Genomic DNA, 13516 nt, shown 5'->3' on the forward strand with positions numbered 1-13516 from the left:
ATGCAAAATAGATCCACCAGAGTTCAGACCGAGGACATCAACCTTATTCTCCCCTAGGTGTAGCTGCTGATGAATCCAGCCCCATCTCCGAATCCCCTGCCCTTCTGTATGTAGTGGCAGTGCAATATTTGGGTTACAGAATTGCTGAGGTCCTGTGATGCCTTCTGCTGTTATCACTCCCCCTCCTTTGGGAGTGCCACCTGGTGCATATCATCTGTGTCAAGGGGTAAAGGAGTCTGGCAAGCAGGCAATGCTGAATTGGGAGTGATGTAGGAATGCCTCAACTTGAAGGCCATAAGGTGCCAAAGACATGACTCCTCAACCATGCTGATGTCAGGAGCTGCTTTGCTCCCTGGAGGAGATTTATTGTTTTAGAAGGGAAGTAGGCCAATCCTCAATGAGCTGTGGGATGCTGACCTCACTCCCCAGTCTGTAAAGGCTTCACATGAGGAAGGGAAGGTCCACATTGCCCTTTCTCAGCAGGCCCACAACTTCTACACCTCTGTCCCTGCCATTGGCGAGAATTACTTGTTGCATGGCACCACCACTACCAGGGACAGGACTATCTAATGTCTCCCTTCACCTAGTGACACAACGAAAAAACCCAAACCCCTTCTCCACGCTGGGAGCTGTTGGATGATTCCTCACAAAGATGAGGTACTCTCTGATCTTTGGGAAGAAAACTCTGTCATGTTCTTGCAGGAGACTCACAGCAATCCAACTGGGAAGTCTAGCTAGAAGACAGTCACCTCACCAACATCCCTGGTAGAGTGCTGACTCCACCTTGCCTAGACCTTCACTTAAAGGTCCTGAGTTTGTTGAATTTATGCCATGTGGCATGCCACCCTTCTCTGTTCTTAATCTTTAACACCTACAGCCCCCAGGCCAGGAGCGCAACCTTACCAACAGATACGTGTTGGTAGTCAGAGCCCCAGAGCCTTTTGCTGTGACTATGTGTGAGAGATCAGCAGGACAGAGCAGCTGGAGCAGGAGAGTTGGATTTGGAGAGGGACTTGGCGATCCATGCCTTTGCAGCATGTTTTGAGTGAGCTAGCCATGCCAGACCCCAGGACACATACCCAGCTGCTTCAGCAGATGGATCATGGCATGCAGCATTTGTCCTTCCCCACCAAGTTATCCCTTTTCCAGTTCCAGCCTACCATGCCATTGCTCATACAGGACTGTCCCATACATTTGATTGTCCTTCTCAACCTTTTCTAATTCTAGTGCATCATTTTTTGAGATGCAGAGACCAGAACTGCACTCAAGGTGTAGGCAAACTATGAATTTATGCAATGGCATAATGATGTCCTCTTTATTCCTTCCCAATCAGTCCTAACATGATTTGCTTTTTTGACTGCTGCTGAGCACAATGCCTATTTGTTTCGTGTAACCTCAGTGTCTCACTCCTGAGTGGTACTAATCAGCTCAGAACTCATAATTTCGTATATATGGAGCTAGGAATGTGTTTCATTTCTGTGCTGTACTTGATTTATCAGCATTAAATTTCATCTGGCATGTAATTGCTCCATCACTCAGTCTTGTAAAGTTCTTCTGCAATTTTCTAGTCTGCTTGTGTTCTTGCTGTCTTGAATAACTTCATCCCATCAGCAAATCTTGCCACTTACTGCTTATTTAGAGTACTTCTGGGTCATTCATGAAAGTTACACAGTGCAGACTAATGTGTAACTCTTGTGGGGATCTTCCTCAGCTGAAAGAACTGACCATTTGTCCCTACCTCTATCTCTTATCTTTTAACAATAATATATCTGTACCAGCACCTTCCATTTTAGTTTTATTTTTATTGATAACATTTCCTTGCAAAGGTTTTTGGCAATTCAAGTAGAATAGATCAACCAGATCACCATAATTTTCATGTCTTCCCAACCCTTTGTAGAACTCAAAGAGTATTCTAAGGCAGGGCTCCCTTTTACAGAAGCAATGTTGAGTAAGCAACTTGCATTTCTCCCAGCATCTACTAATCCTATCTTCTGTTATTTCTACTACTTTTCCTGAAATAAACAGCAGGCTTAGAGACCTATAGTTCCCCAGAACTCCATTGCAATCCCTTTTACAGTCTGTCATCAAGTTTGCTACCATGAAGACTTCAGATACCAAAAAAAGTTTTGAGTAGGAGGTTACACACTACCATAAGCAATTTGGCTTCTTCATTCATGGATTTGATGAGAAACCCAGGACCAGCCAGTTGGTTATTTTTAGAGTTGCCTCTGTTCATCTCCACCATAAACTCTTCTACAGTTGCTCTTATTTCAGACAGATCCTCTATGGAGTGCTGATCCTAAAAGGGGTTCCTTGGAAGGGAATCTTCCTGGTTTCTTCCAGAGGAAATCTACCTTAATAAACTAGCAAGACTCACTTAAAAACTTCAACACCTTCAAAACTTTCTTCAACACCTTTCTGGACTGTAGTTCACGCAGTCCCAAGCATCCTGAAAATACACAGCATGAATCATCCACCGAAAAGTTACCACAAAACTATCTGAAAATAAAAGCCTAAATCTCTGGCCAGAAGCCGTGCCACACATTTGCGGTAGCCAGTGCTGGTTCTCTCCCTCACATACGCTCCCGGCCGGGCCCGCTGCCTCACCAAAAGGCGCCGGAGGAGGGAAGGAGCACCGGAGCTGGACAGCGGCCTCCCGCCCCGCCCCGCTCCGCCCCGCCTCACCTCAGCCGCTGCCGCTTCGCGGCCACGTTGGGGCCCGGTGGCGCGGGGACGCAGCACCCGGGGGGCAATTTTGCGAGGGCGTATTTTTATTTTTTTTTATGACACTTTTTTTTTTTTTTTTTAAGCAGCAGCTCCCTGTTGCTTGGTGGTGGTGTGGGGTTTAACGTAGCGGTGCGGGAGGGAGGGGAGCGTAGGGCCGCCCCAGGTGGCGGCGTGCTCCATCTCCACAACATGGCGGGCACGGAGCCCTTCGCGGCAGTGCTGGCCGCGCTGCGCGGGTGCTACGCTGAGGCCGCCCCGCTGGAGACCTTCATCCGGCGGCTGCGGGAGAGCGGCGCCGGGGAGGCCGAGGTGCTGCGGGGCGACGACGCCCCCTGCTACCGGACCTTCGTGGGGCAGTGCCTAGTGTGCGTCCCCCGCGGGGCCCGCGCCATCCCCCGGCCCTTCACCTTCCAGCAGGTAGGAGGCAGGGCGCGAGTGATGGCTCGCTCGCACCTGCGTCGGGCCCGGGGCGGCCGGAGCAGCGCAGCCCTCGCCGAGGAGCGAGCCCTGTCGGGGGCCTGGGCGAGGCCCCCCGCCCCCCGGGGCCGCGGCTGGCGGTGCGGGGCTTCCCCGGCGGCGCGGGGCTTCCCCGGCGGATAGCGTGAGCGGCAACAGCCGCTGCCCGCCCTTGGGGGCCGCGGAGACGGCGCTGTGCGCCGCCGCCCGCCCTGGCTGGCAACGCGCTTCCTGTCCTCCATGCGGGCGGGGGGGCGACCGCCCTTCGCCCCTCGTGGCTGCTGCTGGCCGAGCCTCCGCGCCGGGCCTCGCCTGCCCCCTCCAGCCTTCTCGGCTGTGGGCCCTAGTCAGCGGGGAGCGGTGGGAGACCATCTCCCCTCCCTTCTTCTCTTCTGGGGGGTGGGCGAGCAAAGGCTTGGTGCCCGCGGCTGGGTGGTCGGTAACACGAAAGGTCTGCGTGCCTGAGGCTCCCTGGCTCTCTGCTTGCCCTGTGAGGTAGGAGTGAACAAACCACATGTGGCCGGGGAGCAACTGGGAATGAAAAATAGCACTTTCCCGCTCTGAGAGGATAGAGAAGAGGGGGGAAAACCGCTTGCGGGTCGGTGTTTAAGCAGAAGAAACTCCTCAGAGAGGAAAGGCTGCTTTTCTCTTCTGTGTGAGCAAAACAGCTACAGTAGGAAACAAACTTTGCAAGTTTGTTGAGTGGGTTTTAGAACTGTGAACTGAGTCGTTTAGTTGAACTTTTCTTTACGTAAAAGGAAATGGAGGCCTCAAGAAAATCAGTGTTAGTTCCCTGGAGGTTAGAGCCTGCGTGAGCATGTATCTGTGGGCAGGGTGACCTGGAGGCCTTGGAGTCCGGGTTGCTGAGGGAGCCGATGGGAGTAGTGTAGGGTGTTCCCTGGGCATGAAAATTGGGATCAAAAGAGCAGACGTTAAAAAGATTTGCTTAAAGTCGCAGGCCCACGTTGCTGCACGTAAACATCTTGTGGTACACTGGAAAATCTTTCTTTCTTTTTGGGTATGGCACTTGTGAATCATTAATATGGCTTTGAAAGGGTTTGATCTAAAGCTGATGTCTAGGACTGTGTATCTTGTCTGTCTGTTTATTTAAAGCGTATATCGTGGTTTATGGGAGAGTCGGTGATAAAAGCTAATTTTCTTCTTTCTTTCTTTTTTCAGTTGTCTAGTCAGAGTGAAGTAATCACAAGAGTAGTTCAGAGACTGTGTGAAAAAAGAAAGAAGAATGTCCTCGCATATGGATACTCCTTACTGGACGAGAACAGTTCTCACTTCCAAATCATGCCGTCTTCAAATATATACAGCTACCTACCCAATACTGCAACAGAAACTATTCGTATCAGCGGCCTCTGGGAAACACTGCTGAGCAGGATAGGGGATGATGTGATGATGTATTTATTGGAACACTGTGCAATCTTTATGCTGGTTCCCCCTAGTAATTGTTACCAAGTTTGTGGGCAACCAGTTTATGAACTTATTTCACATAATGTAGACTCATCCCCAGTGTTTGTTAAACAAAGGTTTTCAAAGCATAAACGTAGTAGCTTGCTTGACTATATGCAAAAAAGGCTTATGTTTCATAGACAGTATCTTTCAAAGTCACATTGGTGGAAATACAGACAAAGACTTGAAGCTAATGTCTCCAGCATGGGAAATAAAAAAAATAACAAGATACAAAGCTTAGTGTCCAGGTACCAGTGTTCTGCAAAAACTGTTTCTAAAGCAAGCAAACAGATCAGAATGGTTACAGAACATCTGGAAAAACAGAGTAGCTCCAGTTTGTATTTGTCAGCGACGGCACCATCTTTAAAAAGGAAGCTTCATAGGGAACAACTTGAAATTCCATCTAAGAGAGCAAAAGTGGAGGAGAAAGTGAGAGAGGAAAAAGCTTGTAATCTCACTCCTGATGTAAACCAAAGTAGTTCTAAGAGATATGGAACTGGGCATGTAGCATCACATTCTGTAAGTCTCATTAAAAAGCACATTTCTCAAAGAAGTAACAGTGATATGTCTGGTCCTTCTTTAGTTCACACATCTGGTGATGGGAAGAAGTTTGTGGCAGGTGAAAGTTCTTTTCTGCAAGGAGTTCAGAGTGACAAACCTTTAAAGTCCAGCAATGAAACGCAAGCAGAATCCCATAGAAAAGGAGTAGAGATGCATATGTATAAATCTCAGTTGGATTCTGTACAAATCAAACCCATGGAGGGTATTTCTTCAAAATGCAGAAGGCAGGAAAGTCCCCTAGCTCATTTGGCAAAGAAGTTACCAAACACGCTCTTGCGTTCTGCGGTGTATGTTGACAGGAAGCTGCTTCTGTATTCTCGCAGGAGTTTCCAAGAATGTTTTCCTAAATCCTTTTTATTGAATCGCTTGCAGGGCTGTCAGGCAGGTGGAAGACGGCTTATAGAAACTATATTCTTAAGCCAAAATCTGTTGGAGCAAAAGCACAACCAAAGTCTGCCACATCACAACTGGAGAAAGAAGAGGTTGCCCAAACGCTACTGGCAAATGAGACATACCTTTCAGAAACTGTTAAAGAACCATGGAAAGTGCCCTTACTTAGTTCTCTTGAAAAAAAATTGCCCTGTCTGGATATCTGAAACCAGTGTGAGAAAAACTGAGCTGCCTTGTCAGGCAGCTTTGCCTGGGGAAGCAGAGGTTCACGAGCAAGCAGAACAGTTTGGGAAAGAGCCTACTAAGTGTGTGACAAGCAGCAGATGTGAATCTGGTCACGCTGATATGCCAGACAACTTACATGCTCCTCTAGCAAAATCTGTGCGTGGGGAGTCGCAGAGTGAGGAGCAGAACCCAGGAGAGGTGTGTGATTCAGCCCTCGGGGAGCTCCTCAAGCAGCACAGCAGCCACTGGCAGGTGTACATCTTTGTGAGGGAGTGCCTGGAGCGGGTCATCCCCGCTGAGCTTTGGGGTTCAAACCATAACAAGTGCCGGTTCTTAAAAAATGTGAAAGCGTTCATTTCCATGGGGAAGTTTGCTAAGCTTTCATTGCAGGAGTTGATGTGGAAGATGAGAGTGAATGACTGCGTGTGGCTTCGTCTAGTCAAAGGTACTTCTTACATTAAAGAACTAAGTGGTGGGGGTGTCAGATGACTGGTGTTCATGTTTAAGGTGGGAAGGGGAGGATATTGAATCTGTGTTCAGAGTTGTTGGGTTCATTGGTAATAACCAGAGCCGAGAGAGCAAGCCTAGTAGTGTTTGATGGTGGAAGAACGCTTAAACCTGTCTTGCTTCCAAAACTTATTTTTATTGTTTTCATTCACACTTTTTGTGTTTAATAGGATGACATTTTCATAAACATGAATTCAGAACCTGGGCCATTGAAGAAAACTCCCTTCTACCCCTACCCTCCAAATTGCAGTAGCTCTGAAAATTCATTGAAGTATGATGTAGGCACATAAAGAACAAATGCAGTCTGCCTGTTGGTTACTGTAAGCCTTCAGAAAGAACTAAAGGCAAATCAAGACAGCTATAGTGGCTTGTGTTCCTCTGCTATGGGAATGAACCTTCATCCCACAGCGTGGCTCTCCCACCCCAAATCAACCCTGTGAGAAAGACGAGTATGGGACCCATGCAATACAGGGCTGCCCACCATCAGTCGCCTTTCTAGAGCCCTTCTCTGGGAACAACAGACCCTTGCTGAGCACTACTTCAGGCTGGGTAGTTGGTGGTGCAGAGGTCACCAGACCAAGTGGTCCCTGGCTGAAAACTGTCGTGATGGCATCAGCTGATTGCTCCAAATTCTATACAAATCCCTTGTGTTTAGTCCTCTTTTCAGATGATAACTGGTAAATCTTGCTTCCTTGAAGTCTTCAGACACTCTCCTAGGACTTAAATCTGGGCTGAAGCTGTGGTTCTGTGGTTAAGTGCTGTAGGTTCTAAGGCATATTGTCATTTTTCTGTGCTTCCATTCATACAATGTGGATTGCACTTCCTTAACTGCTATGTTTGCAGTATTTATTCTTACCCGGTAATGTACTTGGATCCTACAGTAATGTGAGCTGAAAATGGTATTCATTTTTAAAAGGTGCGATAAGGTTCTGAAATTACTAAAGCTTCTTTGTAATGTAGGAGGAAAATAAAAAGTCTGATGTTTGAGAACTGATGTCAAAAATAGGGGAGGTTAGACTTCCATAAGAAACTTTGTTCTGGTAAATATATCGATTCTTTATTCAGAAACTGTGGCTCAAAAATATGCTTTTCAAAATGCTGAGGAGTTAGATATTTTAAAAGGTTTTTTTATTGTAAAATATACGTTTAGTTCATAGTCATTTGGAAGATCTTATCTTAAAAAAATGTAATAGTCTCTTATTCTCTGGCCTTATTCCAGGAAAAGCAACACATAAGCTTGATTTTAATTTTCATGAAACTACTCCCTTGTGCTTGAAGTTTAAACACACATTTAATTGCTTTGCTGCACTGTGGGTGGTTTGGTTTTATTTCTTTCTTTCTTTTTTTCTCTCAAAGTAATAGTAGTGTTTTTTTGTCAGTTCCCTGAATTGTAGTCATCATTTACATCTGCTGTCAAGAACTTAGAAAACAAATGATCTAGTTCCAGGACAGCTACTTAGCAACATTCTGATTTGATTTGTGTATCACAACTGCATATTGCAACTCTTCAGTTAGAGAATTTTCTGACAATCACTGGGTTTTTTCATTAATGTTACCTGACTTCTGTTGAAGTGAGCACTGTTTTATCTCTTTCTGGTAGTCTTTTCTTAGGTGCTGTAAATATGTGAAAATGTCTCTGCCCTGAAGTGCACAAAAAGCAAACAGGGTAGAGAACTGGAAACTTATTTCCATTCTATAAGTTTCAGTTTTAAGCCTCAGCTCTGTTCTGTCAAAAGTAAGCTGTTTTTAACACATACGTGCCATAATCATGCAGCTAAACTAATATTTCTGTATAATTTCTTCAAATTATCCTGTTGTATTTTGCTAAATTCTACTTTTTAATTAGAAAAGGTGTCACTGGAAGTTGGCAAAAATTCAGTATTGTAGCATGGGGTTTTATTCCCTTCTCACTTATCCAGATTTAGACATCACTACAAATCTATGTGGCCTTAAATTTGACAGTAGCTAGTAATGTTCATAATTTTTGTGCTGATGGACTTAGGGTGATTTTATTTTAATTTTTTTTTTTAACTGCAGCAATAAGTTTTATATAGGATGTCTGAAATAAAGCCTAACCCTGAAATTAATTTTCATGTAATTGGGAAATCTGAATATCACTCTCATCCCCAAGTCAGGCCAGTTTAATTCTGTTACTTTTACAGTATACCTAAGTATTTTCATTCTTTTGCTTTTTTTTAATTTTATATTGTAGTAGGCTTATTTCCATTTTACTTTTCCCTTCACAATAATCTTGCCATTGTGCATTAAAGGTCTTGCACAGCCAACGCTGGGGGGAAGAAAGTAAGTCTTTGGGCTACTAATGGCATGTATTTGTATCCTGTATGTCGATTTGTCACTGCAAATTAGTTTCTATGTTTGTACTTTATGCTTGGGTCAGCCACATTATTTAATGCCAATGAAAATTTGGAGCAATATCTGTGCAATTGTTTGTATTTGCTTTTTTTCTTTCCATTAACCTCAAGCTAAGAAAAGTGTGTTATGTGTTGGTTTTTTTGCTTGTATGTTCTGTTTCTTTACTAATACAAATAGTTGATATTTACTATAACTACCTTTGAATTGTTTATTGAAGGTGATCACTTTGTTCCTGCCTATGAACACTGTTTCCGTGAAGAGCTTTTGGCTAAATTCCTATACTGGCTGATGGATACCTATGTTGTTGAGTTGCTCAGATCATTTTTCTATATCACCGAGACCATGTTCCAGAAAAACATGCTTTTCTACTACCGAAAGTTTATTTGGGGCAAGTTACAGAACATTGGAATTAGGTAACATTGGAAAACTAATCAAACATTAATGGAATATGTGGAAATCTCATGTTTTGTAGTGTAAAGTTGTAATTCTACTTTAATCTGTGGCCCATTTATCTTTCTTTTATTTGCTTAATTTCCCAAAAGAAAATCCAACCTGTCATTGTAGTATGCACAGCTTGTAAACTCAGAAATATTTTGTGTGAGAAAACTGATTCAAATTTAGAATTCTTTGGTAGGAGAAGAGAAACCTTTGCAATGTAAAATCCATTATGAAGATGATTTTGTTTTGGTAAGTCACTTCTTTACAACTTCTAACAACGAGTAAAGCATAGTGACAGAATCCCAAAGTAACCTTGAGAAAGTTAATTTTAAAAATACTGCATTTGCTTCAACTGCTTTAATTTTAAAAAACAAACCTCTGTTGAAATGCTGTAATACTCTATTCATAAATTCAGACAGTAGTATTGTGGGAGTTTTTTGTTTGATTGGTTTTTGTGGGTTTTTTGGTTTTGGTTTTTTTTTTTTAAAGTTGAGGGATTTAAAAGCTTCTTTTTTGCAGCTTCTTTTTTAGTGTGGCTCTGGAATTCCATGCTACTTTTTTTGTCTTAAAAATGCATGCATGTATTTAAGTTAGGGCATTATTTAAGATCAAATTTTAAGCAATTGAGTGAGAAAATAGGAAAGATCTAAAGGCAGTTTTAATTAACAGTATTGTGCACACATCTCCATAGTTCACATCTTTTGGGTTTTCATTATAAATTGTTGGTGTCTGAAAGCGCTTTGGAATGGTGCAAAATGAGCATACTTGATGTCTTGTGTTTTAATGGCCATTTTATATGGTAAACTTTTTGCTTTCACAGTGGTCTGTTGGTCTACAACGTTAAATGTGTGAATTTTCCCCCGTTCCCCTCCTGCCCTGCCGCTCCCTGATTTCAACATTGGTATCTCCAGTGCAGCTCTTCTGCTTACCTGTTTGTACTTAATGGGGCCTTGATCTTGTTTGCAGTTGTAGCACAGAAAATGCAATTTAAATAGTAGCAGAGTGTAATTCAATCCCACGTGTTCCGTTTGTCTTGTCTTTGACCTAACAGCCTTAGGGTTGCAATTAGTGGTTTATGTAGTTTTAAGGTACTTCAAAGGCTACTTTTTGGCTTACAGTGTCATCAAATACTAACTTTTACATATTAGATACAATGCTGGTTTTAGTGGGGTATGTGATTGAAAGAAAACAAATATGTTTGGGTATATATGTATTAACAGTTTCCCAGAAAAACCCAATGTCTAAGGACAAGGTGCTCTGAACTCAAAAGACCCTAATCTGGGCTGATCACATTTCTTCTGATTTCCTCACCACATATTTCCCCGCTGTGCAGGAAGCCCCTTCTCACCTTTGGCTCGGGAAGTCCCTGAACTGCAGATTACTGGAGGTTGGGGAAGTGCCCTGAGGAAGTACTGCTGCATGCTTCCCAACGGCATGCTCTAAGGACAGCGTGTTTGCTGTTCGCTGCAGGATACGTAGCTACGTGGACTTCTGGTCTGACCCCAGCAGTTGCACTTCAGCTTCACTCACAAGGCTAGGGTTTTCAGTACTCTGCTTTTTTGAGTGTGCTGTGCAATGTGAGTTCTACTAATCCAGCTTCCTGCGTTTGTACAGGTGGCAAGCTGTCCACTTCACATGGGAGGAGAGAAATTTGGGTTTAGAGATATGGTGAAACAGCTGTTCGGGGCTTCCTGTGCTTCCTTGGCCATTTCAAGCCTCTCCAGGCACCATTCCCTCTTGCCCAGGCGGTGTTTTCAGTGAAATCGGTGCCAGAGGCTGTTGAGTTGCTTCCATCTTCCTTGGAGGAAGAGTATCTGGTGGCCTCAGTTGTTGCCTTAATGGCTTTTCTGTGGCTGTCCTGGTCCTTACTCCTCTTCAGCTGGAGCAGCTCATGGCGATTGCTCTGAGCTGGCTTGCCGGAAGGTGTTCACAGCCAAGTGTAGCCACTGATGCCTTTTCAGTTCTTTTGCATCCTCCTTTAGGAGGAAGAGGATGTGTGAAACAGGCTGGACCAAGTGGACCTGGATTCTACTCATGAGCTTGCTTTTGCACTGTGTTGTCATTAGGGGGTAAATCCCTATCCTGAAGGGCTGTCTGTATGTGTAGATCTTCCTGTGCAGAATCTCAAGAGTACAGACCACGTGATAGTATGAACTTCTTTTGCTAAACCAGCCTGTTGGTTGGTGTGGGATGAGAAAAATCTGCATGCAAATTTAGATTTGCATCCCCTCTTCTGAAGGGATTTAAATCATCTTGCTTTACTTCCCGGGGGGAGTATCGTAACCGCTAGGCTATAGGGCTTTTTGGAATGGCACATTCTGCCCTTTTGAAGCAGTGAAGGAGAGTGATCCAGGTCTTTTGCATTGCAAGTAGGCCACTTTAACAATACAATCTTAAGTAAAAGCAAGGGCTTTTGTACCGTGGTCTTTTTCCTGCCTCAGTGCATGGGAAAGTGTTGATTTGGACTAAGCCACACTGAACGCTAAATCCTGATGGAGGTATCTGAGGGGAAAACACATTTCCTGGTAAGACAGACTGACAGAGCTCAGAATCTGTGACTTAGGAGCCTTCAGTTCTTCATTATTCTCTGCTGTTCACTTCAGCTGATGCCTGCTCAGCAGATAGGTTCTTTTGAATCGTGTTACTGGATATCTAAATGCCCTTTTGTTGTATATGTATCCTTCTGAAACCATGAGTAATATCCAACTTCCTGTCGTCTTGCATAAAAAAATATTTCATAATGTTCAAATGTAGTGGGCTAATCTGCGCTTAAATTTTCATTTGTGTTAATTAAGATTTTTTTATTATTATTGTAATTTGCATCAAGCAGATGTGTACTTCCTTATTATTGTATTACATTGTCATTAAGATACCATGAAATTGTTCTGAAATTCAGATTTCCATGTCACTTTCTGCAGAGGTTAGTATTTGTAGTTATCTTCTTAGTAAAATATTTGGCTTCAGTTATCATAAAGAGATTAAATGTTTTAACTTAATGTCTTTCCTATTGCTTACACTAAACATGTGTTTCTATTTTAGAAACCATTTTGCCAAAGTACATCTACGTGCTTTATCTTCAGAGGAGATTGAAGCTGTCCGTCAAAAAAAATATGCTCCTATGGCATCAAAGCTCCGGTTCATTCCCAAAGCGAATGGTTTAAGACCCATAGTAAAAGTGAGCGGTGTTGTTGAGGCACGAGCATTCAGCAGGGAAAGCAGAGAAAAGAAGGTTTTTATTTTCTTTATTGTTTTATGTGGGTTTGATGTAGGCAGCTAATAAAGCGAGTGAGATGGCTTTATTATGTTCTGTAAAACTACTTTTAACGTGCTCAACTGGAACATTCAAATCAGAATGACTGAATGGGTCTACCTGTTGCAACTTAGCTTCTCTTTTCCCAGTGCTTAATTGCCATTAGCCTCCAATTTCAGAATCACATACTTCTGGCATGGCCTGTCAGGTAATCATGTTTTCTTTCTCTTCTCTTTCCATTCCTTTCCCTCAGGCTTGCTAACTGTGTCTGGTTGTGGTAGGCATTGGCCATCTATGGGAGTAGAAGGATGGAAATCTCAAAGATATTTGAGATTCTGAACTAACATGTCGTATTTGTTTAGCACACCAGAGGGTGAGGGGCAGATGAGTCCAGCCTGTTGGGATTTACCTGAATTCTGATTGTGCACATTGATCGGCTAGTTGGCTGTGGTGCCCGGTCAGCCCAGGGGGATGAACAGTGGTGAATTGAGTATGTGACAGAAGAAGATCTAAGAAGGGTGAGAAAGCTGGATCAAGCATAGTAGGCTGATAGGAAGGAAACTGGAAATTGCTGCAGTGTGGGAGCAGAGACAGAACACACAGTGCACAGAATAGTCTATTTAACAGGCCAGCTAACCACAAGACATAGTGGGAACCCAGTTTCACTATCTTGCATGACTGCATTAATTGTTTTTCCTTAAGGCTGAGTCCTGTTTAGTGCACAAGATTAAATGTTCCTCAAATGGGTGAGAGGTCAATGGCTTCTTTTTACTTATTGTTCAATATGTGGTCCCAGACCAAATTTACGGGGCATCAACTAAAAACTGTTCTGAAGTGTTATTTCTTCACAGTCATTTCTGTGACAATCAGACTGTCAGATTTGAGAGTATGCACACAGTTAACTTGGAAATAGCTGCAGTACTTTAAAGGTGCTGTTGCTCCTGTAGCAGATCTGGCATAAAGAATGTCATGGATATACTGAAGAAGATGAAGATTTGAAGTCAACCATGATAGCTGGGCAAGTGGTTTGAGCTAACCTGGCTGCCCTGGAGGTGAGAGGGAATATCTACATCTGCTGAAAAGTCCAAGCAATAGACTTGTTGGAGAGTTCTGACAAAAACCCGAAGA

At 43.5% G+C, this 13516-nt stretch overlaps 1 protein-coding gene across 1 annotated transcript in view; it reads left to right on the forward strand.

Annotated features, from left to right (window-relative positions):
- The first annotated feature begins 2687 nt into the window (after positions 1–2687).
- TERT (telomerase reverse transcriptase) overlaps positions 2688–13516 on the forward strand; it is a 33094-nt gene continuing 22265 nt past the window's right edge. The window contains exons 1-4 of the mRNA XM_054815879.1: positions 2688–3144; positions 4363–6265; positions 8918–9113; positions 12178–12367. Of these exons, the coding sequence (XP_054671854.1) occupies positions 2917–3144; positions 4363–6265; positions 8918–9113; positions 12178–12367 (2517 nt within the window). The 5' untranslated portion in view covers positions 2688–2916. The remainder of the gene's footprint in view (positions 3145–4362; positions 6266–8917; positions 9114–12177; positions 12368–13516) is intronic.

Source organism: Grus americana, chromosome 2 (genome assembly GCF_028858705.1).
Source record: "Grus americana isolate bGruAme1 chromosome 2, bGruAme1.mat, whole genome shotgun sequence".
Taxonomy (NCBI): Eukaryota; Metazoa; Chordata; class Aves; order Gruiformes; family Gruidae; genus Grus; species Grus americana.